Source organism: Pomacea canaliculata, linkage group LG11, assembly GCF_003073045.1.
Source record: "Pomacea canaliculata isolate SZHN2017 linkage group LG11, ASM307304v1, whole genome shotgun sequence".
In the NCBI taxonomy this organism is placed as follows: domain Eukaryota; kingdom Metazoa; phylum Mollusca; class Gastropoda; order Architaenioglossa; family Ampullariidae; genus Pomacea; species Pomacea canaliculata.
This window is the reverse complement of record NC_037600.1, coordinates 9170097-9196193: the sequence shown is the minus strand read 5'-3', so window position 1 is coordinate 9196193 and position 26097 is coordinate 9170097. Positions and strand designations below refer to the sequence as shown.

At 37.8% G+C, this 26097-nt stretch overlaps 2 protein-coding genes across 5 annotated transcripts; one reads left to right on the top strand and one right to left on the bottom strand.

Annotated features, from left to right (window-relative positions):
• Positions 1 to 138: 138 nt before the first annotated feature.
• LOC112576067 lies at positions 139 to 10820 on the bottom strand. Its single transcript, XM_025258296.1, has 4 exons — positions 10662 to 10820; positions 9153 to 9521; positions 4538 to 4817; positions 139 to 4279 (listed from the first exon to the last, which is right to left on the bottom strand). The coding sequence occupies exons 2-4, from the start codon at positions 9204 to 9206 to the stop codon at positions 3297 to 3299; spliced, it is 1317 nt and encodes a 438-aa protein (XP_025114081.1). The 5' UTR covers positions 9207 to 9521; positions 10662 to 10820; the 3' UTR covers positions 139 to 3296.
• Positions 10821 to 16340: 5520 nt separating this feature from the next.
• Positions 16341 to 26035, top strand: LOC112576063 (GDP-fucose protein O-fucosyltransferase 1-like). Of its 4 annotated transcripts, none has more exons than XM_025258289.1 (9): positions 16342 to 16479; positions 16831 to 17090; positions 17465 to 17586; positions 17990 to 18105; positions 18454 to 18543; positions 19129 to 19309; positions 21275 to 21467; positions 22508 to 22735; positions 23085 to 26035. In XM_025258289.1, exons 4-9 carry the CDS (start codon positions 18072 to 18074, stop codon positions 23271 to 23273), a joined length of 915 nt encoding a protein of 304 aa, XP_025114074.1. In that variant the 5' UTR covers positions 16342 to 16479; positions 16831 to 17090; positions 17465 to 17586; positions 17990 to 18071; the 3' UTR covers positions 23274 to 26035. The 4 variants fall into 4 exon arrangements, with proteins under 4 accessions (XP_025114075.1, XP_025114074.1, XP_025114072.1 ...); XM_025258287.1 differs by having other exon boundaries at positions 16344 to 16479; positions 18420 to 18543; XM_025258290.1 differs by lacking the exon at positions 17465 to 17586 and having other exon boundaries at positions 16341 to 16479.
• The last annotated feature ends 62 nt before the right edge of the window (positions 26036 to 26097 follow it).

The following is a 26097-nucleotide window of genomic DNA, read 5'->3' as shown; positions in this document are numbered from 1 at the left end:
ATGGTTTATAATAATAGCTAATGTACACATGGAATGTTAACACAAGCAAGCATCTGGGGTGGTTCAATGCAGTTACTCCTCTCAAGCATCAACACTTCAACACATAAAATTACTCTTTCATTAAATGAGTAAGCCATATAAGTACGTCCATTTCATTTCAGAAACCAAGCCTGCATCAGAAAAGGAACAAGAATATGAGGCACACACAAGTGAACAAAAATCCACTAATGTAGCAAAATGACAATTGATGCGATATCTTTCAAATATATTTCCCCCCACTCACACTCGCACATCCTTTCTCCTGCACTTTCTTCAAAGCATTATTTTCATATCTGTCATAAGTACTGAGAGCACAAAGAAAATATTCAGTCCAAAAACAGCAAGAAAAAATTCTAGAAACTTGGACAGGGTCTTCAAAATCTGTTTAACTGCATTATGATGTAATATAAAAATCTGAATAATATTGGCTATTCTGTTATCAAAGATCATGTTTCAGTGAAAGTAGTAACAGTAAAAATCTGTTAGATGCACACTAATACTGTTGCTATTTGGGTGGAGCATTGTAACATAGGTAAAATATTCCATAACTTGCACCAAAATCATAATAAAAATGTGAACAATTAATTTTAGAAGAGCATTTCTCTCTCGGTGTCTCGTTTATCTGGGCAGTCCCATGTTTATGGTAAACATCTCATAAAATGAACAAGGATGAAAGAAACATCAGCATGCTGCCTAATTAAAGGGATATTACTTCCCTATGTCACATGTATCTTTATTTTAAAAAACCCAGATCTAATTGATCTCTATATCAAATCCTGTAAATAATTTTTAAAAAACAGCATCTAAGCAAATTAATGATAAAACAGAAGTATTAACACACTTCTTAGGTGTTCCACACATGGTACCTTTAAATACTTTTTTAAGTACATTAAAAATTGATTGCATTTCCTTTAGCAAATTTCTGCATCTTTAGAAGCATCTTGTCAAAAAAACTTCAAAAATGACTGCTGCAAACATCTGGGATTTCATCTCGATATATAACTGTTGACTGACATCACACTTATAGTAATATTTTACACATAATGAATAGGTTTCAAACTAAACAGAAAACCATTTAAAACTAACATTTATTTCAAACAACAAGCATTTGTACATGATTAATTTCATTTCTGAGAAAGAAGAGACGGGGAGATTCATTTGTTTTTCTAACTTGAAAAGGAGTGGGGGTGGGAAATTGGTGTATTACGCCAAGCTAGCAACTAAGGCTATATCACGGCATGGCAACCAGCCCTGTAAAAACTTTGAAAGGAAAGAAACTGAAAAAACAGGGACTAATAGTGCTTTCTATTGAGCCACTATTGCAGAAACCTTGTATTCTATGATTTTTAGAAAGCAGGGTTTTTCCACAACCCTAAACTACACGCATGGATACCTGCATAAAGTATTTGCTAGAGAAATAAATCAGGTGTGATAGCACATTTTACAAAACTGAAAGGCAGATCTTCATAGCTAAAATCCACAAGGAAAGCATAATCAGGAAAAGTTATGTTTCCTTGACAATTTAACCTGTTTCAGTGACCACAAAAACAATATGACACTATCCTACTAAAAAGATCAGTCACGCATCATCTGTATCTTACAAAACAATTAGACAGGAACGAAATGTTTGAAATTAAATCCAAAAAAGGTGGTTGACACCAAGTTATTCATGAAGTTAGCAGACCACAAACTAATCATATCTCTCCTTGCTGCATTCTTTAAAAAAAAAAACAACTAAATGTACAATGCTGATTGAAGCACATAAACAGCAAAACTAACTTCAACAAGAAAACAAAATCTTGCTTACAGCAATCCAGTCTTCAATAAATTGAGAAAAGCACTGCAATCAACAAACTCCCTGACTGAGCTGCCAAATTGTCTCTGCTTAGATCTTCCCACCCTTTCCATCTCTTCCTAAAGGCTTGGCACATTGCAAAGTTGTGTGATCATATGTGTAAAAATGCACCAGATTACAAATGACTTTGTACAAAACCATTAAAAACCTTTAAATTGTGTGCTTCTTCTCTTTTTGCATGGACTAAATTTCAGACTAACTGGAGAAGGCCATATTAAAAAACAATTTTTTTAAATCAATAAGTAACAGTTATAACAAAATCAATCCTGTATGAAAAGGGAACAAAAACTTAAATATCTCAAAACAGGTACAACAGCATTTAATAATAAACTTTTGATAAAATGGAATTAGTCCTATTAACAAATATCATTTTACCTATGTACAATTCTGGCCTAATTTGATTGAGCATCTTATTTCTAAACATTGATTAAAATGCTAGTGAATTTAACTGGATGTGGAAAAGGATTTACAGTCACCCACATCAACCCAGGCATTGTTCACTGATGTTACTCATAAATCAGGAAAGTTAATTTCCCAAAGATGGCAATGATCTATATTCTAACTTACCACAACAATAACAAAGACAAGCAGTGAAGCCAAACTCATAAAATCCAGAATAACTTGGCTTTTTGAACACAATGAACATATCTGCAATTCATTTATTATTACTCAATTTGGGGCAGCTAAAATAGCAACAATAAACATGCTTAAGCTGTTAGCGTTCACCTGTCAAGCTGAAAAGTTTAGTTGTGTCTAAGGCACAACAGGTCAGAGGTGAGAGGAGGAGGCCAAAACCTTCACACCTACTTTCACCTTCCTTAAAACCCAGGTATCTATAAGGGTAAGCAGTCCTCTAGTCACAGGCCAAGCAGAGCCTTGAACTGTTAACCTTTGGCTCTGAAGACCAGAGCCTGATATAAGGGGCAATGGCACCTCCTCCTTCATACTGCAAGATGACGTGAAAAGAGAAGGGTTACAGCACCAGTGCAGATTTCCCTGAAAATTACATTCTGTACAAAGATGGCAGCAGGTTTATGAGTAAATAAACTGTAACATCCATGTGGGCTCGTCAGATTACCCACCCACCCAACTGCCATTTTGGCACACTGTCCAAAATCATCTGTATCCAATTAAGGCAACTTAGCATGGCTTAAGAGTCGCTTATAAACCTATTAGTTTTATTCAAAACATTTCCTTTTGTTATTACTGACACAAATGTGATACTGTTGTATCATTTTGAATGAAGGAAGGAAAACAAAAACAAAAATTATCAGGTCTTCTAAAAACTGCTGGGTTAAATAAAGTGAATAATTTGATTATGTCATGTCCACTGAATTTTGTAACATGTTTGGTTAGCACAAGCCATTTGCAAACAAACCCTGCAGCAGCCCCAAAGGGTGTGCTAGCACTGACTATAATCTTCCTCCTCCATATCTGAATGTTTGCTAATGCTGAGGAACTCAGGGAGACCACCAAGTCCTAATTTAAGCTGGGGGTGGTTCAAGTTGCCATTCATTGACAACTGACTGCCATCTGCCTGATATGGTGTGGGCTCTGCAGACAAACCTGCTTTTTCACATGAAATGTTTCCTTCAACGCTGCTAACAATCTCCTGAGATGATCTTGAAGAAAATCCTGAATCTCTCTGATTGCTGCTCTCATTCCCAGACTCCCCCTCCTGTTTCCAGAAGGCAGAAGGTTCTGACAATGTTTCAGGGAGGGCAGACAAATCATTGCTAGTCCTGCACTGTAATGGTTGAGGTCTAGGGACCTCTATATATGACTGTGGAAGTGATGAAAAGAATGCATGTTCATCTTCATCGGGTTCATCATCTTCATCAGGAGAGCCTTTGTGCTGGTATGGCAATCTTTCTTGAGTCTGTGTAAGACATTTTCTGTTTGTCTCATGAGATTCCTGATGCTTTCTGTTCCCACAACCACATGTTGAGTCTACAGTTTGATAATGGATAGCATCCTCATCCGTTACCAATGGGACAACAGAGGGGTCGGTATCCTCATAAGATGTCCCCCGTGAAAATATTCCGGGCTTTGGTTGGCTGCTATCTTCATGTTCTGTTGCTGACATGCCAGAGCTAGTGTGTGAGGGGAAAGATCTTTCGCTTTCACTGATGCCACACAAAAGATCCCGCACTTTAGACTGGCCCTTCATTTTCTCGTCGTTAACTTGAACATCACCAGTCTCTTGTACTGATGAAAAGCTGGTGGATTCATGTTCTGTTTTAATATTAAAACCTGTTAAAACACTATCATGCATTCCAGAATGTAGGTTTTCCTTCATGTCTGAGAGAAGACATGGAGGTGGCCTCAATTTGGGTGGCTGAATATCCATGCCAGATGTTGATGATGACTCTGTCCTAAACATTTCTGTTTAAATAAAAACAACAGGAAAATATATGAGCAATATTCTAAGAAACAACATACCAAAGTAGGGTGATAGCATGTTACACATAAATTATTAGACAACTTCCTGACTGAGAGAAAGTGACTTTAATGATAAGACAGAAAACTCAAAAGCAATCACACTTTAAAAGCAGCCATTGTAAGCTGTCCACAACTGTTCAGCAAAATGTAGAGCCAACAGACCTTCCACCCTCCCCAAATCTAGAAGTAATGCATACCCACCACGATAGTTCCTGATGCGTTTCTCATACTCCTGATTCAGTTCCTTTAGGATGAAGATCTGGGTGCGTTCGTATTCCAACGATCTGCAAAACATATCGTAGGCTTGTGGACCCTTCTTGCACAGAATGTCAAGAAATTTGGATGCTCGCCTCTTGCGTACAGGAAGACCATTAATCTCCTCACAATCATCCTCAGACAGGATGTATTTGGATCGTAAAAAGTCCATGTGACGCATAGGATCAATATTGTCAGTGATTAATGTTCGTAGTTCCTGAAGAATCTAAAAGTAAAAAGAAAAAGGCATGAAAATCCCAACAAATGTCGAAGGACTGATATTACGGAAACATAGCATGGCTTGTACTGTAAATGTAACCATCTAACTGATCATTAAGGTAAAATAGTATTTGTGTCTCTGTTAAGCCCAGCTACCCTTCTCCTGAGGTATTGCAACAAGTTCTTTGATTGTGGGATGTCACATGTTGGTATATGTTACTTCATTTCATCTATTTCTAGTATACCAGACTATCCTATAATTATACTTTCTGTATTTTATTTAGTCGTTTGTATTTTAGGTTTCGCTGTCTCTTGAATGGTATTGTTGAACACTTTTATCTCTCGGCTAAAAAACAAGGACTTCACTGATCTAATTAATAAATAAATCTCAGTTGCATAAAAGCTCATATTTCAGGACAATTTGTTGCTAAGCCTGTTAAAAATCCACCCTACTATAACACCTGTGTATCTTAAAGCAAACAATAGTGCACAATTATGAGGGTGTCCATCATTATCCACAATACAGCTATAAACTTTATTTCACTTAACAAATTAAAATCTTATTACATCATTTTTTAATAGTACCCTTGCTGTTTAATGTATTTTTTCCCATTGTTGCAAGAGCATCTTGATGCCCTCAAGAAAACATAAAAGCATTTTTGGGCAGTGAGCTATGCATAAACTGTTTCCTTGAGTTCTCGGTCCAAAATGAATCAATGGCTCCTAAATGTCTCCTTGAGTGGATTAAACAGGAATTTTATCAGGAGAGAGGTTCAAAGGTTCAACAATAAACAGTGCTTGTTACAGTGAAATGCTTATTGACAAGTTGAAGCAAATGCTGGGACAACTGTAGAATATGTTATTGCATGGCAACGCCTGTCCACATCTGCTGTTTATACTGTTGAAACCCTCCAGAAACTCATGTCTGACGTATTGCTCACCCTTCGTATAATCCCAATCTCTTGCTCCTTCAGACTATCATTTGTTTGATCCATGAAGACATGAAGGAGTAGTTTGTCTTGGACCAAGAACTAAAGAAGGGAAGTAAATAGCTGGCTCACTTAGCCAAAAAGGCTTTTTTTTGAGGGCCTAAAGAAGCTTGTACAATGATGCAAAACATTAACTGAAAAGCAAGGGAACAATGTTAAAAAAATTATGTAATCATGTTTTCCATTTTTAGTCACATAAAATTTATAGCTATATTGTGGATAATTATTGACTCACCATCATATTTTCAATGAGTAGGCTTAGTTCACTAGAAGATGTTAATTTAGAAAATCTGAGAAGAAAAATTTTCCCATTTAAGAGATACAAGTCTGTGTACACTGCATTTTACACTTTTTTTTTTAAAGTAGCCAAAACCTCATTTCTCACATGCTGACATGTTAAAAAGTGTCAACCCACTTATTTGCAACTCTTTATGGATATATCCTGAACCTTTCACATTCACATGGACTTTGATGACATCAGAAGTACAAATTTAGGAAAATTATGACATGCTTTTTTTATATAAAAAAATTTTATTAACAGCTCATGATGCACTTTTTCAAAAAAACTGATAACAGCCGTGTTTTGTTAACTTGTTTGACACTTTGAGCTTAATTTTATGATGGACTTGGATTAGCCTTTAAAGAATGGTGATGTACTCAACTTTCTCTCACAAAGGGTTTGAAACTGAACAAGACTTCTTTTTGCAGTAACAATAATACCCACTTTTTTTTTTACCTAGCTGTGACTGATGAAGATAATCCAAGCTTAGACAGATATATAGGACTCTGCACTCACAAAGAAGTGTGACTTTCAGTTTTATGAAAGCTCAGTTACAAACTTCTAAGTAGTCTAAGCAGCCATCAATAGTCAATGTGACTATTGATGGCTGGGACCTGACTCTTTTTTGCTTGTACATTCTGGTTTGTCCTAATACCCTAAGATTAATAGTTCAGAATTTGGGGACTCACCTACAAACACCTAGCACGTTAAAATCAGTGTGATAAGATTGATGTGGTGCATGTGTACTTATATGCCTACACCTGTTCTTGTGGCTGCTTGCCTATTTTCCACAATAAAATGACTTGAAGTTCCTTATTCATTAATATGAGGAGTGCCCAAAAGAAAGGACTGGGCTGCTACAAAAGCTTTATTTATAAAATCTGATTCAGAAGAATTTAACTCTCAACTTCTCCTCCTCTTCCTCCTCTGAATGTCACCCACCTATCTTCAAACAACCTCCTCAGTGCTTCTTTGTAATTTCCCCTTTGATACAAAAAACTGTTTAAAAAAAATAATGATATCCAATGAAAACCATAACAATCCTCCAAAAACCCATATTTTAAAAATGCCACTGTCTGAGGTCAAGTTGATTCTTTTATTATGTGCTATGCAACGTTTACATTTTTCTGTTAATTTTCTACGCAATAGAATGTGTGTGTGGATTGATAGGTTGCATGTAAGCAACAGATCTATATCAAACCCAAACTAGGTGCCACACCTAAAGAGAAATTACAAATATATGAAGTAATATCAAAATTTACAGCCTATGATCTTCATTGGTGTCAAGTACTTTAACACCATCAGACGTTTCTGTGTGTGTATACATGCGCATTTTTTTTACTTTGATGTATGCATGGTTTTTTTTCACATATTTAATCTTTGTGCACAACAGTCCTGTCTCCTTACATTTGATGTCAACCTACATCCATTATAAAGAACATTTTTCAGGCAATCAGTTTATCCTTATGACCACCACCCCATTTGACTTCCTTGTCTAAATGACTCATGCTAAATCCTAATAACACTATATCCCTTTGATGTGTTGTCTTTTAAAGTAAACAAATAAATGAATGTGAACTTCTGAACCAGTTTCCTTTATGTTAACAGACTACCTGCTGAAGGTTCATGTCTGGAATATAGCATAAAAAAGAGAGATGCCTTGTCACTACACAGTATCCCTTCCTAAAGGTAAAATTTAGCTTATGTCTACAACCAAAGAATGAGTCAGGTTCCAAATGGTTATGGGGATCCTGTTACAAATAGGCCAAGAAAAAAAGAAGGAAAATCCCCATGTGTTTAAGAGCACTAAACCCCCCTCCCTTCAGCACTAAGCTCTTTTTTTTCCTCAGTCCTGAGGTTTTCTTTTTCCTGCTATCACCAAATGCTACATTTATAGGACAGGGTGAATAATACTTTCCACTGAAGATCAAACTGACAAAAACCAAGCAACAAATCTGTTTTCTTCTTATCATCTTGGAATAGAGGTGTGTCAGATAGTGTTTCCATGATTTAAAAGGTGTCTTTTACCTAAGTGTAAAAAGAAGGTTTTGTATTTATTATTCAACAATGTTTTTATGAATAATGCATAGTCAAAGAGTGTCAGGTATAAATGTAAATAGGGGAACCTAAAACATTCTTGTATATTCTGAGATACTGTTGTGTGTTTTCAGTGTGTGCTAGGGGTGGGTGGAATGTGGATGTTTATCTTCCCTCTAATTTCTCACATAAATTTTTCTACCGATAATTTCATCAGATCACATGTCTCACATAGGGTATGTCCCTACTTTCCCATCTTTCATCTTCCATCTAAATTAGGTTTACTTCTGTATATCTTGTCTATTAAAGAAGGTGCATAAAGATGCATCAAACTAAAAGTGACTTAGAGAAACAGAAAGGGTGAGTAAGTAAGATATATGTGTGTGAGAGAGAAAGTCAGAGACATACAAACTGAGCATCAGGGAGAGTGAAAATGACTGAGACAGATGACAAGTGGACACACCAAAAAAGAGAGACCAAGACACTGCCTATCCATAATAAAGAACAATGTTTTGACATGGCTTTGTCTTCCAACCTTAAACTAAATGACCATAGAAAATTAAAAAAGAAAGTAAGAGAAGTGCAACAACAGTACTACTTGAGGAATGGTGTTAACTATCAAATACCTATTTTTAATTTGTTGATTTGCCTCAAAACCGTTTAATGTTATTTTAAATGAAAAAAAATGCACGCCCACGCGCGCACACACACACAGTGATGTAATAAATTCTTAGTATTATGCAACATTTTGGGTACAATTAACTGGGTTACTCGGATAGCACGCCCTATGCAAACATTAACTGTGCACGTCATCGTTTGAAGTAACGCATTTTACCACTTCTCAATAATGTTTAGTATGCACCATATACACGTCGCTTCCCTGCCGGGCTCTATGTTCACCATAAGCAAACGCTATCTGCCAGCACATTAATTCCTGTCCCTAGCTCGGTGTGTGTGCGAGCGAAGTATTTTCCAGACTACAACGATAACGATTCATCAATGACTTGCTACCACAAAAAAAAAATTAAATACTCACTTCCATCTTCAGATGTGACACTACGTCATCCTCCTTGTTCATTCTTTCTCTCATCTGTCAAGATCCTCTCGCACCAGTCACCTTGATGTCCTCTGTTATGTTTTCTGCCGTGTAAATAGAATTATCTGTCATATCTTCATCATCGTTTAGCTGAAGGGCGTTTAACGGAATTTGTGAAGATCATTCTCTCAGTCCACAGGTCGTTTCCATGCCATTTGTTGGTCCCCGTGTCACTGTGTAGCTGGTTTGTCAGTGTAATCACTTGAATATCACGCGCAATATTTCTTTCGAACTCCTCGTCTTTTATTACACTTGTCATGAATTACCGCGGACATCTGTACGCATGGTGCTCAGCATTTATAGCAAGACCTGCACATTTTCAGAATGGGATTTGGTTGGCTTACTGTATATAGTTACCACATATCAGTGCTTAGTATAAAGTCTTCGTTTAAAACAAAACAAACAAAAAAACTCGCGCAAAATCCGTTTTCACATGAATAACGAACTTCGATGTCTCAATGTTACCGCTTACGTTATTTTTCTGAAACGGTTATAACACCAAAAATTACACAAGTAACAAATTTTTAAGCTGGCAAGTGTTCAAAATAGCTGCGCGAAAGTCAATTAGCAACGAATTGAGTTTTAAACACCAAATGACCAGCTAACTGTCGAATCCAACTTGCAAACTTCCTTGTACACTTGACAAGGGGCCGTAACTTTGTATACGCTCTGTAACGGCAGACATTTTTTTAAATGTAGAATTGAGACAGATTGTCATAAAACTATAAATAATTTAAATGAACATGCGACTCAGCCCAGTTAAACTTTGCCTGACATCAGATTTATCAGTAAAGGGTAGTTGCGGGATTATAAAGGAGTTTGACCTGCGTCGCAGATTTTTTTTTTTTTATTTTAATTTAGCGCGTCGACTGTTATAGGCTTGAGGAAACCGGGGTGGGATGGGCCAGCACGGACCCCGGAGTAGACGGCCTCTTGTAATGTAAATTATTTTCCCAGTATATAATAACATGCATACAATTTGATTATTCATTTCATTCAGTAACGTCACATAGACCGCAAACAATAGGACAAGTGCACTATATTAAGGTGTACAATACTACTTGAGCGTGGAGTTGTAAACAAGTGATCGAGTGTTTAGTAAATGAGGAAAACTGACACTAAAGGATGAAACGTAGTACCCCGCTCCATAGAAAATACCCCCAGAGTTAGGAATGTCACGTCAACCTTTCTAGAAAAGAAAAAGAAAAGGAAAAAAATTCACTAAGGCCGGGCCCTCTTCACAGCTGTGGGCCCTGATACACCAGACCCCCTCTCGTCAGGTCTGGGTGTTGGGAAAAGGAGCTGTCTGGCGGGTGGAGGAAAGTGTCCTTGCAGATCTATGAAAGAATTTGCTAAATTATCCGCATCGACCAAGATTGAGGTGCTTGATAACAAATAAATAATTATTCCTGAATCTCTATAACTACTGCGATATGTTTAAGGACTTACTGTGTTAGAAGATGAACAGATCAACCAGCCGACCACAGGCAACTCTTATATTAATTTCTTTGTCACAAACAAGAACTATTAATTTTACAAAAAGTATGACACTGCAGCCATCAGGCGCATTCTGTCGTTAGTGTACCCATGCAAGACCACCGTGGGGCTCTTGACTCATTCATCTTGTATTTCAAGGAAAATATGAGTCGTAATTAATCCGGCCATGACTAATTGTTCAAATCCGGTACTTTTATTGTACTCTCTCTCGCTCGCTTGCTCTAAAGTATGGTTCAGATCCGGATTTTCTACAAATCAAATGTGTGGCAAATGTCGGAAGCTGGTAACCATGCATTATTCACGCATCGTGTAACACAATTGTGGAATTACAAGCTGAATTAAATACATGCAAGTGCGCGACTCTTGCGTTTGTGTGTGTGCGCACGTAGACTGCATCATCAGCTGCCGTAATAAGTGCCTGAAGTGCTGAGGTCAGAGAGTATGAAGTACTCATCATGCGCTATCCATATTCTCTGATGGGGTTCAGCACGGACGTGTATAGTTCAAACAAGTTCGTGGGTTCAGCAAATCACGGAGTCTACTCCTAAAAGTGACCAAACTGAGTAAGCTAGCAGAGGAATAAGAGAAGACTGGCTTAAATGTCAACAGAAAGAAGACCAAAGTGGTGAGAATCAACAACAAGCAGTAACTCCCAATCCAACTTCAAGGAGAGAACATCCTGGAAACAGACGGCTTCATGTATCTGGGGAGCATTGTTAACAAGGACGGTGGAGCAGATGATGACATCAAAAGCAGCATCAACAAGGCCAGGCATGCTTTCAACAGCCTACTCCCCATCTGGAACTCCCGAGCATTATCCTTCAGCAGTAAGACCCCCATCTTCAACACCAATATGAAGACAGTCCTACTGCATGGTTCTGAAACCTGGAGAGCAAAACCATCAACAACAAGCAACAGACCTTTGCCAACCGATGCCTACGTCATATTCTGGTAATAAAATGGCCTGAAAAGATCTCCAACAGCAGCCTGTGGGAAAAAAACTAACCGGAATGCCACTAGCCAAGACATCAAAAAGCGCAAATGGGGCTGGATAGGACACACCAGGCACTTGACTGGAGGAGAGTTGGGAGACCAAAGCAGATTTAGAAAAGAACATTAGAGAGCGAGGCAAAAGACGTTGGAACCACATGGACACAACTGGAGGGGGCTGCCCAACACCGGGTCCGCTGACGGTGTTGCTGTAGCCCTATGCTCCTCTAGGAGTAACAATTAAGGAATAAACTAAACTCCTGAAAGTGACGTTATATCCCCTTCCACGATACTGAGAAAAAAAAGATTCTGGAGATTCCTTAAGATAAAAAATGTAACCAAGAGAAGAAAGCTCTTGTTCGATTTATAAATATAAATTTCATGAAATCTTAATTTTAAGAAATCTTAACAACTTATTGAACATGAGGTAAAAAACCATTTCAGTTCCCGTATGAAAAACCCGCACTTCCGCCCATATCAAATTAGGAAGAAGTTCTAAGGTGTCGGTTGTTACGGCACATACTAAATACCAAACAGCACAAGTGTGCAACAAGACCATACAAGGGAAGTCGGAGGGAGAAGCAAGATCACAATAAGGACATTATAGGCGGTGGCTATACGACGCTTCTTAAAGGAACCACAAAGGTGAAATCTAGAGTTGATATACAAAGGCCCGCTAAGAAACCACAAGGAGATGGTCGATGAGCTGGACGAGAGGAGCACCATGCATGCTCTTTGCTGTGGTCTCCCATCCTCCAGTCATCCTGAGGGCATGCAGGTGCGACATAAACATCAAAGTTATCACACTTCTTCCCGTCATCAGTTGACAAAAAGCAGGATCAAGTGACTACCGAGCCACTAAATGCTAAAGTGTAATGTACGTACTCGTTCGTCATCTATATTCTCCTGCCAGTCTGTAATCAGCCGGTAAAAACGGTAAAGCATATACGTGATATACCAATCACAATTTTCAATAATCGATTTCATAGAAGTATCCTCCCAACCTCCCCTCACACACACACACAGAGTCATGCACAATCATAGGTATTTCCACAGTTTAAAAAATATTCAGTGAATCTTGTGCCGTGTCTCCCTGGGAACTGAAGCTCTGGCCGGTAACTGTTCGTTATATTCTCTTCCTATTCCCTTCATTGTATCTTCTAACAAAAAATTTTTTTTAAAGTCTTGTTCCTCATTTAACACATGTGGCTCGGTATGCCTGCCCCGTGCTGACTCATTCATCCACTCTCATTCCACGTCATCCGTTTGTGACAGCTTGATCTTGCTTTGGAAATGATCGATAGAACTACACACCTTATCATCAAAATGCCGGGTTTTATTTGAGACCATACAAAAAGAAGCAGGAGAATCTGCGCCAACCTTAAATCCCCTCTGCCCAAGTAGAAGAACAGTAAGACCAAGAGCTATGTACTCTCTAATAAAGAACTGAAATTTTGCAGGAAACACTAGAAGGCAGCGACGAGTATGCAAGCAGGGCTTCTGGTTTCCTAACAATTCTTTACATTTTAGAGGGCTTTCACTTGCACAGACCACGAAATAATATCCCTGGACTGCTGGCAGACGATTTTTTTCCCAGTTAACTGCTAAAACGAGGCATTAGACGACCTAGCTTCCGGTTTATTCACATTCTTTGTTTAGGCTCGCCGAGACTAACAGCAGATCACTTCGCAAGAGGCCGAGCGTTGGTCCTGGCAGACAGACAGCAGTCCACCTATACACACGTCCTTGCACGGACTGTGTTAAAAATTTGTAACCGAAGAATTGTCAAATCATTACAGGTGCAGCCAACATCTTGCGAGGACGCTTCTGCTGCAGGTAGTATGTGCATGAAGACCTTACAGAAAATGCATTACGATGAATATTTTCTAGATTTCGTTAATAACATTAAAGCCAAGGCAAGAGACGATGCGACGAACAACGCCTCCCAAGACAGAAATAAGTTCCAGGACGGATTGACGATGGCGGAGAGGGGGCAGACTGACTTGCCAACCTTGAAGATTTATTTTATTCTGAATATAACAGCTTGTGATTACGTTAGCCGGATGAAGTATGTTTCAATGTTTTGTTTCTCTTTAATGTTGATTTGTCTTTTAACACCGAAAACAGCTTATGTTGTGATACTACCGTCAGTATTCGTGCGTGTGTGCATGACTGCACTCACCACCCCACCTCTTTTTTCGTAATATACAAATGCGAACGCTCTTCACTGTCAGCATGGAGTTTGACCACCCTCAAAACCGAACATCTTCCTACTCTTCTGTAATCTAAGTAAGGGAAAAAGAGAGATATCGTCGGCACGGTTCAGGAAAAGAAAACAAAATATATGGTACTTTAAAGAACTACTGGGGTGCAAACATTTTTAATCACTATTTTCCAAAATATAGGTCAATACCGACTTCCTTTTTTTCATTTTCATATCACACACAGTTAAAAAAAAAAAGGTCAACTTCGTGAGGTCACTCTTGTGCAACGATACACCGAGTTAACACACGTACCCAGTTCACAGGTACACTACCCCATTGGGGAAGTCATGCATATTGTACGGAAGTAAACCCCGAAAACTATATGCAGCTTTGAGGAACATATGGATCGTGTTGCATCGTGTTTCAGACTTCCTTTTTCATATGCAGAAATGTCAGTAATATGAGTTCATGCCCAGAAAAGTTATGATCGTTTTTCTTTTTATAATTATGAGCGAAAAGCAAGTGAATTAGTTGGACAAACATTGGAATCATATCCTTCTCTACCCCCTACCTGCCTACCACGAAGAAAAAAAGAATAGATGCCAAGTGGCAATAAGGCTTAGTTACTCACATGGAAATATGGAGAAATATGTGAATACAACTGAATCTAATTTATGAATAACGAGAACCGAATATTACTGTCATTCTGACAGCGGAGGATGTTTCTCAACTTTTTTCGAGAATTATGCATCCATAATTATGATCTCCACCCTACATGTCGGTTTGACCTCTTCTGGTTTTGATGTTAGCTGTGTGTGTGTGCTTACTATGAATGAAAAAAATGCCGTCAAAGCTATATCTCGCAAATCACAATTAGACTAAGTTCCAAATGCCCAACATTATTTTTCGTGAACTTTCTAAATACAGCAAACGAAGATCATGTGACTATTGTGGACAGTATGCGCCTCTAGCTTCCACAAAGCAGGAAGCTTTGTGGGCATCAACGTTAACTTTCACTTTCAAATATCTTAATTCTACAAGATGACAGTTAACAGATTCTTGACCATTTTATCATTGAAAATGTATGACTAATTTGGTTCAGCATCTGGGAACCTTGAAAATCTTGAAACCGAAAACGGATAGCTCACGTTCAGGCTATTCGTTGTTCAAATTGTACAAAATGTCATTTCAAAAATTTTATTTCATAGATTATTATTTTAAAATTAAAGTTCATGGTATCGACTACGTCTTAAACGCGGGAAAGCCTTAAACGACATATCCTTCTTGTATAATCGTTTAGCGCCTGTAATTGAGAAAAGGCCGGATATATCAGGACAAAGCTGTCTGTCAAAGAAGAAATTTAAACCTGAAATACCGATCCTTACACTATTAGTGATAATTAATAATAGCATTTATGCTGTCATTGGGGTGGATTGTGCGAATGAAATAAATTGGGGGCGAAGTGACCATGCACTCAGAGGAAAAGACAAACGCAAACTTCCGCTGTGTGTGTGTGACAGCTATACCTGCATGCCATTTGCCCTCGTGGTTGGAAACTATAATATGGCATTTTTGCACAGGGCACCTAGAAGGGGAAACGAAATGCGACAACACGAATTGGGGTGTAGGTGGGAGAAGTGATAGGGGTGGAAAGGGAAGGGGGTGTCCAATTACTCAACACAGGCGCCATGTGTTATCAGCGGATGCATGCATAACAGCCAAAACGATTGGACAGCTATATTATCAAACCAGGAAGAGAACCTAATACCCTCCCTCCTCCTGTTGCCCTCATTCCCCTCCCCCTCCAACACTCACACACAGGCAGGAGCAGAGAGCGAAAAAAGTCATTCGTCGGGGACGGTGGAGGTTTTTCCCCCCTTCCCTTAAACGCGTGAAACGACGAGCACGACACAGCATATACAGGCACTAGTGCCACCCCACTTACTTTCACTTTCTCTCTCTCACACACACATATCACCATTCATGTATAGCTTTTTCTGGTTTATTTCAAACCTCATCAATAAACTTTTATCTTTAAAATCTGATTTGTTTTTAAAGAGATTATTTGCTCCATGCATATGTGTGTATGTGTTTCATCTCCATAAGATGACCTAGCTGTAATCAATTATACAGTATTCGTATGCTGAATATAATTAGCTTCATTTTATTCCCTAGATTCCATATTCCAGTATGCTTTGCCTTTTAATAATAGTAGTCTTTGTTTAGCGCAGAATCCTATAGCAAGTTGACTGGCTCTTCACGTTTCTCAATACCAGGCTAATAAGAATACAATAAAAGTTGATTAGGGAAGGCTCTTGAGAAATTCAATGTTCTCTCTCTCACACACACACAAAATGTTTGTCATTCCCCTCCAGTCTCTCACTCTCACTCACACTTTCCCATCCCTTCAATCATACATACATATATTGGCTTCAAACTGCAGTAGGAGAGATAGGTGTCATCAGAACTTACGGAGCTCGCTTGTCTGCTGCGTCATGAGTTTGTTTTTGAGGTGGGGGCTTCTTTTGCAGATGATGTTTGTTCCGTTTTTCTAGGACCATGCAGTTTCGACCATTGTAAGTGGTTTCGAGCGCATATGTTTCTGCTAGTAGAACGGGGACCGCGTGAGAGGAGAAAGTGTGACAGACTCGATCTGTATATGTGTGTATGTGTGTGTGTGTATAATGGCCGTTATGCAAGGTCCGCAGAGAGAGAAGCGCATGTTGCTCATTTTGTTAACGTGTACTTTTTGAGAGGTGCATAATCTATTGTTCTGTTATTTTTGTTCTCTAAGTTTTGCAATTTTAACAGCATTCATGAAACATCATATATATGTATATAAAATCATCTCTGCTTGTATGTGGAAGAGAGAGAGAGAGATGTGGTTTACATGGGTTCAGGTGCTTACAAACATTTTATTCTGACAGGTTCAAAGGAAACTGTTGAAGCCGCTTTCGCTAGCAGACTACACAAGGGAGGCAATTCCAAGCGCCAGTACCAACAACTCGACTCCCCTCGAAGTCGCTTTTTTAGAATATTTAAAGCTGCTCCGAACATCTAAAAGCTGCCCTAACAATCATCGTGTAATTTTACAGGGGTAAAGGGTTGGCACATTTCAGTAAAACCTGTGGCAAAACAATTGGCTTTTGTCCACAAGCGCTGGAACTCGGAATTGTAGCTCGCCAGTGTAAGTACTCGTACAAATATATATATCATTATACCGTCACCCGTTATTCTTCTGTTGCATATTTTTCTACAGGATGTTTCAGTTTCCGCAAGTTAAAACGTGTACCTGTTACTCCCTCTAGAGTCAGGAGAATGCAGTGTGTTAAGGGTAAGCCAGTATATTTGCCCATTACGGAAAGTTTGCGTAAAACAGAAAACAAAAATCCACTCCCTCTCTCTCACACACACACGCTCGCAAACATGTTTTTACTTATTTTACTGTAAATGTTTGTTTCTTGTAGTTTACTTATTTTAAATATTCTATAAAACTGCTTAAAATAGTGTGGCATACACATACAACATGAATATTTACTTTGTGAACACCCCCTGTTTCAGACTTGCTTTCATGAAGATTATGCAGCAATTAGCTCTGTATTTGCAACTGCTGGCATACCTGGCAGTTGTCAGTTGCTTGGATAGTGATCCAAATGGATACATTGTATACTGTCCCTGCATGGGTGAGGAAGTGTTTAATTTAAACCTTTTTTTTTAATCAAAGGAAAAAATTTAATAGTTATGAATAAGCAGATAATACTTAATAGTTATAAAACAGCGACTAATATTTAAAAGTTATAAATAAGGGACTAATAATCTATGTTGCATTCAGTCCATTCTGTCTTCTTTCTTTTCTTGCACTGTGACATAGATAGTGATTATGCTAGTAAGCACATGTTTAGACATTGTTGGTTCTCATTTTACTTGTTATGCAGAAGCATGTTTAAATATTGTTATGTTGATTGCAGGTCTTTAAGTACATTTTTATCCTAGTGAGGTTCACACTTTCATGTGCTTTGCCCATGATCATGAGCTTTTTTGCAGACTTGCAAACTTTCCATGCTCTTGGTTTAATATTTAATGCAGGTAGGTTTGGAAATCAAGCAGACCAGTTTTTGGGGTCGTTAGGATTCTCACGTGCTCTGAATCGAACTCTGGTCCTTCCAGCATGGGTAGAGTATCATCGACATCAAATAAATTCAGTGAGTATCTTTTTTCAAATTTCTTTTCTCTTCTTTCCATTGTAAGACAGTGACTTATATAAACTGTTATTTTTTTGGAGTAATGCATGACTTTGAAATATGGAAGATGTCACATAAATGTGTTTCCCTCACCTTCCTAACATTCTTTTACATTGAAGCAGTAGAAAATATTCTTTCTCAATGCTGTGATTTGATCTTTTATTATTTTCATTTGCTCATTTCTTTCTTTCAACATCATCACCACCACCATGATCATCAAAACTGTCATCATCATTACCAGGAGCTTGATAAGCTCTCTCTGGCATTTACTTCAGGTTCAAGTTCCTTTTGATACTTATTTCCAAGTAGAACCACTCAGGGCATATCACCGTGTCATCACAATGGAAACATTTATGAAGAAGTTGTCTCCCACAGTATGGCCTCCTGGCAGCAGAACAGGTGAAGCATTTTCACTTTCACCAATCACACGTTCATTCAATGGGCCAGCAGGATGTGATAACGTCACATGGTAACTAAGCCTACGAAACATATAGTGGAGGCAGACCCTCTTTGTTTGCGCTTAAGTGTATGCCACACAAACTAAACAAACTGTGGTAAAAACACATTAGAACAAAAACTCATTTATAGTGCAAGTAAATATTATGTACCCAGCAGTTACACTGTGTCAGTTCTGCAGTATAATTGATGGTGTTTAATTCTTACTCTGCTGGTTATTAATTTACACGTTTTGATTGATACAAGAGATTTTAAAAAAGAGAAAGAAAATATATTGCTTTTTATTCCTTATAATGGATTCAGATTACAACTTGTCACCTCTACACCTGTTATCATACCTATCTCACTTCTTCATACAATTTGTGGCAGAACAGATTTTTCCTCAACTTATCTCTAATTCTAGATCATATACACTAATTATAGATCATATACCTTCTTTATGTTTATTTTATATATATATATCTTTAAGTACAAAGTTATGTCCACAGACCTTGCAGCTTGAATTTTCCTGCTGGCTTCTGATTTCAGCTTTCTGCTACTCATCTAGACAGTCAACAGAGAAGACAGGGGAAGGGTGTCATGCAAAGGAAGGGAACCCATTTGGGCCATTCTGGGACACCTACAACATTGATTTTGACAAGTCAGAATTTTTTGGTCCCCTTTACTATGCAACTGAAAGCCCTCAGCAAATTCGAGCTTGGACTGAAAAGTGAGTGAAACATGTACAGCCATCTCTCCTGGCTTATTATGCAAACTTCCATCATGCACTTAGAACTTTTAGATTAAAAGATATTTCTTAATGAATCATTAGTTTTACACAAGCTTAATTAAATCTGTTTGCCTGGTGTCATTTTTAAAATTTCTATGCTTACATTTAACATTGGCTGTGCAGAAACATTAAGACGTAAATAAATATATTGCCCAATTAATATGTAGCTTTTGCATTAGGGATGTGTGCCATAAAGACATGGCTGTGTTTTCAACATAAATCGAGTACATGATGTGCTGCATATCCTGTTGTTAATTTTTTACATATGGGTGTTTCTTATTAGTCAGCCAAATAAATATATGGTTTATCAAGGATCTTAGTTCAACTAAACCTTAAGAATTTAAACACCATCTAAATGTCAGTTATCCCGTTTACTTTTTCTTTTTTAAAAAAAACCCTGTGGACTGTCTTTGCTATAGATGTCCCCAGTACTATGTTACTGATTACCTTCTAGTTGTGTTCTATATACTCCATTCTGCCCTTTTTTGTTCTGCTGATACTATCCAATCCCACATTCTCTGCTCCTCCCTACAAATTCCCTGCTTCACTAGTCAGCTGTCATTTGCTTATGCTGGTCCCTCTGCTTGGAACATAGTACCCTTGTCAAGCAGCCATCTAAGACTCATCTCTTTAAAACTACTTTCAATCACTTCCCAGCACCTTTTACTGTTTAATGGGATCAGGGTGCTTTTACAAGTCTCACAAACCTAGCACAATTTCACCTCAAGAAATCCTTAAGATGTAGTTGATAACCTTTCCTCTGTAAGTAATGGCTACTTCCTGTTGCATTTCTTATGAAGTACAATTACTTCCTTTCCCCAGAAACCCACTTTTGGGTACAAAAATGTGTCAGTGACTGTTTGTGTTATGAGTCATGAGCTTGCTGTTAAGTTTATGTCTCTGTGATCATATACTGTTTTATTTAATCATAAATGCTTTAGTAATCAATCCTGTAGCAATGGAAAATGTGCTTCTCATTTCTGACTCATGTTTTGTTACAAAGGCTGTAAAAACCCAATCTATTTCTAAGTCAGATGTGATGACAATAACTGGTATCCATTACTCATTCTTTGTTAAGTATTTGTGCCACATTCTTTTTGAATGGGAAAGAGGCTTGGGGCAAAGAGAAAGCTTAGTGGATACAAACCTGCAGTAGGGCCCAGCCAGAATACTTCAAAAATATAAAAAAATCATGAAAGCTATCTCCAATCAGAAAACAGACAAGATACAAGCGCAACAAATGGACCATCATGTCATAAAGTGGGTCAGGATGTCATTTTCAAAAGTTTTTGCCAGCTGGCAGTAATAATTTAGGATGCTTGTTGAAGTTTTTGTGGTGCACTGCTTTTTTTCTTGCACATCTTTTTCTTATTTCTTTTGTGCACTAATTTTAAAAAATATGAAAGGATTATGTGAGATAAGCAAGATTAAGGTGTATTCCTGAAGTCATGTTTTGTTTTTCAGTGCTTATCATCACATAAAAACATGTAAGAGAACTGAAATTTAAAAACAAAATTGGCCAAGATGGTCTCAGAATAGATAGGGTTTGATGTTGTGGGTCCAAAAATATAGTTAGATTGAAGGTCTCATCACGTAAGACATATGCTAATGAACATATGAATGCCATTTTGCTATAGTCAAATGTCAGTGACATAACAGTTTTACATCAGTCATAATTAAGGAAGTTTCTTGATCTTAATGATGAAGATCTAGATTTTAACATTATATGTGTACATAGATGTACTTTTTTTGGTGAAAGGTCAATAAACTATACAATATGATGGGGAAGCTGAGGGTAGGGATCCAAAACTCTACACAACTCCTTTTTTTTTTAAAAGTGACAATAATTTTGATTAGGGAGGGGTTAAAAACCTATTTGCATTTTATTGATGCATTTTCTTGCAGATACACACCTGCCGAGTTCCCTGTCCTGGCATTCACTGGACCGCCAGCTCCTTTTCCAGTTCAGAAGCAGCATGTCAGGCTACAGCAGTATCTTAAATGGTCAGACAAAATGGCTGCTGCTGTGCAAGAATTCATTGTCAAGCACATACCAGGTCCTTTCCTGGGACTACATCTTAGAAATGGAATTGACTTTGTGAGTATTTAATTGCTAGCTTCATTCAGAGATGGTGCAGATTTTGAAAGGTTTTTATTGGTTGTGATTGGTACCAGTCTTTATGCGTGTGGTGCAAAATTGCAGGCTGGCTTTCAGATTAACAGGTGTGCATATTGTGCATCACAATGTATATAGATTTAATGTTTTGTACCAAGATGGAAGAAGGATGTCAGGGTAAAAAAGACAAGGTTTTTTTTTTCCATGGAACCAAAGCTATTCCACTTTATATTTACACACCACCTCTCCCCTGATGCTTTTGCATTCATTGAAACAGGCCATACATTTGGTCCCCATTCCTATTGTGTCTTTTGTCTTCTTGCATGGAATGAATTGCCACTCAACATGTGCTGGAAACTTCAAAATTTCTCTTAAAGCTTACTTTTTTTCTCCTCCCATTGTGGTGCAATAGTTAGCACCTGTCAGAAATACAGTGGGTTTGGCTGTTCTGGATTCAGCTCTTGTCTTGGGCATGCCGTTCTTTGCATTTGGCTGTGATATAGTCTTAGTTGCTGGCTTGATGTAAAACACCTATTCCCACCCCCATAGTCAGTTCCTTTTGTGAGTGCGCTATGAATTGTTAGTAGGCAGAAAGGGTGCAATACCTTATCATCATTATTATTATTCATTTACATTTAATCAGTTAACCTAGCATCTTGACAATTCCATTCTTTTTTTGTGTTCAACAGAGGTGAGAGGGGCTTAACATCTAGTGGGTGGCGAAATGCCAGAGTGCTTTTTGGGGTAGGAGGAAGGCTGCATATATGTGTTGGAGGGCTGTGAATTCAACTATCAGGCATGTCAGTGGCTCATCCCAGATCTGTTTTGTCTCAGTTGGTGGTAGAAAGGCTTTTCGTAATACACATGAGACTGCCTACAAAAAGATCTTAGTTTGTAATACACAATAAACTGCCTAAAAAAAAAAAGCAGCTTCTGCATGCAGACCCCTGTTGTAAAAGGTTAATAAAGAAAGGAGATGTTTTTTCCCTTAGCCTGGTACAGCTAACTTGTGTCTTCAACAGAAAAATGCTTGCGAGCACATAAAGACAACCCCAGCCATGTTTGCAGCTGCTCAGTGTGTTGGCTACCGCAGTGAGTTTGGTACAACCACATATCAAATGTGTTACCCAGATGATAAAACAGTGGTGAAACAGGTCAAGAAGGAAGTCAAACGAACTGGTGCCCATTCAGTTTTTGTTGCCACAGATAACAGAGATTTGATTGATATGTTCAGCAAAGAAATCAAAAAGGTGAGCGGCTTCATTGTCAAGGGTATATTTGCTTCCACTGCTGATCTGTTGACCAAAAATGAAATGATAAACTAAACTGTGTCTCCTGGCCTGTCATGCTGATATAATCTCCTAAACTTGGTTCTGAAATTCACAGATTTTTGCAAAGCACTTAGCAAACACTTACATTTTTTTTTAATAGTGCATATTTTTACTTTCTCAATAGTGCTGCTATCCATCATTAACGTCATGCCATACATTTTTATCAGACCATATAATAGACATGCCTTAAGATGCTAACTGCCTGATATAATGCACAAATAATTTTATCATTACACAACAAACAACTAATAATTGTTTGTTTTTTCAGGTCAAGTTTGTTCGCCAGCCCCACCCAGCAGATCCCATGCTGGATTTAGCCATTCTAGGCCAGGCAGACCACTTCATTGGAAACTGCATTTCAACATTTACTGCCTTTGTCAAACGAGAGAGAGATGCCTCAGGCAAGACCTCTTCTTTCTGGGCATTCACACCTAAATCAGCCAAAGATGAACTATGATTGTCCAGGGGTCAGGCTTCTATATTGGCATGTTTTCAAAGTGATGCTGCATTCTAGAGGAAACTTCACATATCTTGCAAGACTATACAAATACATCCAGGTTACTTAAAAAAAGATTAGTGACCTAGACTCATTCAGGAACTGACAAGCATACTGTGTGCACTCTTGCACTTGCCTGTGCGCTTGCTCAAATTTTATTTCTGCACAGATCATACTTTTAGGAATCATTTCTAGAGGTTGTTCTGTCTAGAAGTCAGGTAACATTTTTTTTTTTGAAGAGTCAACCTTGAGAGATTCTGGGCATTTTTTTCGAGATGTTAAGTGTTGAGCTTAAGGAATATTTGGAAATCATTTTTAATCTCATTTCATCAGAACACAGGTCAGATAAAGACACTAGCATACTGATAATGTAATCACAGGATACCTCCAGCTCAAGGCAGAATACCAGTTTATAGGTCGGCAGACAGTATGCATTAAATCTTTTCAGCTTAATTCAACAGTTGTCAAAAAAAGCACAGACGCTTGGCGGCTGGGCAAGAAATTTTCAGCTGCAGACTTAAAGTGTTCGTATCTAGCTGGTGCTAAGAACAAATGTTTCTTCCTACAAAAACTCTGAGGATTATCAAATAATGACATGCTGCAAAAGCTGCTTTTTTTTTTTTTTTTTAAATTGGGCAGATGGTATTTACATCATTAAACTTATTGTGAGGGTTTTTTTCTTCCACTTTTCCATTATTAAACCATAATGGATAAGCCTTCGTCACTATATGCACTTAAAGCAAAATATGCCTTTAAACCCTTTTTTTACAAATCTGAATAGTGCACTTTCTTGGGAAGTTTTAAACATTTTGCTGTATTCTTGTATTAAAATATTTTGTCACAATGTAAAACCATTGGAAAATAAAGTGCCACTTCATCCCACTCACCAACCACACCCCCAACCATCCCTTTGTGACACCCATCAATAATATGGAGACATCCAAATTTTGTGTGTGACTTAGAAAGTGTGTTATAGAGACAACTGAGATTCCTAGGAAAGCCTTACACCTCGATCTTTTTTGTTTTTTTCTGTTGTAAGAAGTGCAGCAGTCTAGCACTAGTACTTTTCAGTTTATGGCAAAACGTAGCTGAAAAGAAGTGTTTAGTCTCTGCTTTACCATTCCTGACATATATGCATGTTTTAACTAGAAGAATTAATGTAAAATTAAATTGCATTGCTCATGGTGCACATATCAACATGTACACTGTTGTGTATTATGTCCCTTTCTTGCAAGTCATCAACCCCAGTGTAAAAATCTGTGATGCATGGAGAAGGGATGAATCAATGAAGCAACACTTCAGTAATCTGCTACTCCAGCAACACCACCACCCACCCCAACTGACTCAAAACATTTTTGCTGACAGTAAAAAATGATCTGTAAATTTGCACAAAAATCTTTACAGCGTTGTCTTTGTTATAGTGAGGAGATAAAAAGAAACTGTTAGTGATTTTTAACTAGGGTAAGTGGGGACAGTCATCTTTCAAATAGACTAACTGGGCATTGTGGCTCCACGTTCCGTCTCATTTTAAAGATGTGCTTAGTGTTCAGGCCCAGTTGCACATATTTCTAATTTTAAACCCTTTTAGGCTTTATATCAATTTAGATAATTCTCTAGACTAGTCTTATAGAAATGCAGAGCACAACACAATGGAAGATGGAACTGCTGGAGCCAGACTTTCGTTCCTGTCAGTACATTTTTCATATGCATTTGTGCAAATATCTAAATGGCATAGGAGCAATTCTTGAAAAATATTTCTACACTTGCTTTTTTAAAACAGTTTTTAAGTTTTAGAAATATGTGCAACTATCCCCTGGCCTTTGAAATTTTGCTCTTCCTGGCTTCAACCATGCTTTTATATGAACATCTGTTAGGTCCCTTAATATGTGGGATGGCTATATATGTATCACTTAAGCATATCTTCATTCCTTTTATACATTCGCTTATTTGATATTAACATCTTTTAAAAGGTCTGGTGTTTCTATTTTTGCTTGTTTTATTGGCCTCTTCACTCTATTTGATGATATGAAATACACATTTCTTTTGTACACTGACTGTGCATGTTAATACTCATATTGATCTAAATATAGAATTGTCGCCTCAGGGCAATTTTATTTTCATCTCAATTCAGCTGAGCAAGCAAAGCTGCCTTGTGAAAAAAGCTGAAGCTTTATGCTGCAAACAGTCCTAATGCTCTTGTCAATTAGCATCAACTTATTTCAACCTTTATCTTTTTATTTTTGAAATGATGGCATATCAGCTTTCCGACCAAATTATTTTTGGCCAGTTTAATTTCATTTATGAAAAAAACTGCTTTCAAAAATGCTGTTGAATGTTTGTTACTGGACTATATTTTGATGCGCATCATTGTTCAAAAGTCATTTAGGACAATCTTCTTCTGGTTCATGTTGAAAATTGCATCACTTTGGATCCCAGTGTTTTTAAGCAATACAGTCATGGCTTACTTTTGAAATGTTTCTGTTGTACTCTGCTGTTTAGCCTTGTCTTTACAATTTTATGCATGGCATGTTTAACACATGCTGGTTTTTGTAACGTTTAATGAAAGGATTGGTCAGTAGCATTTGTCATATTCCAAAACAAATGCAAACTACATGCAATCTTCTTGTTCCTATTCGCCCCCAGTGAAGCATAGGGCTGCAAAACTATATGCAATGAGGGAATGAAAATATTTTGAAATGGCATAATAAATGCTTTTGCTGCTTTTTGGCAAATTGGAAAATTAAAAGGTGTGAGTGAAAGGTGTGAGTGTGTATCACTGCTTCAC

Excerpts from the sequence above, each read along its gene's own strand:
- LOC112576067 (XM_025258296.1), bottom strand. The coding sequence starts at position 9,206 with ATGAGAGAAAGAATGAACAAGGAGGATGACGTAGTGTCACATCTGAAG. Across the intron at positions 4,818-9,152 it reads TGTCACATCTGAAGATGGAA|ATTCTTCAGGAACTACGAAC; the intron begins GTGAGTATTTAA and ends TTTTACTTTTAG. Across the intron at positions 4,280-4,537 it reads ACGCATCAGGAACTATCGTG|AAATGTTTAGGACAGAGTCA; the intron begins GTGGGTATGCAT and ends TTATTTAAACAG.
- LOC112576063 (XM_025258287.1), top strand. The coding sequence starts at position 17,475 with ATGAAGATTATGCAGCAATTAGCTCTGTATTTGCAACTGCTGGCATAC. Across the intron at positions 18,544-19,128 it reads GCCTCCTGGCAGCAGAACAG|CTTTCTGCTACTCATCTAGA; the intron begins GTGAAGCATTTT and ends TTCTGATTTCAG. Across the intron at positions 22,736-23,084 it reads TCAGCAAAGAAATCAAAAAG|GTCAAGTTTGTTCGCCAGCC; the intron begins GTGAGCGGCTTC and ends TTGTTTTTTCAG.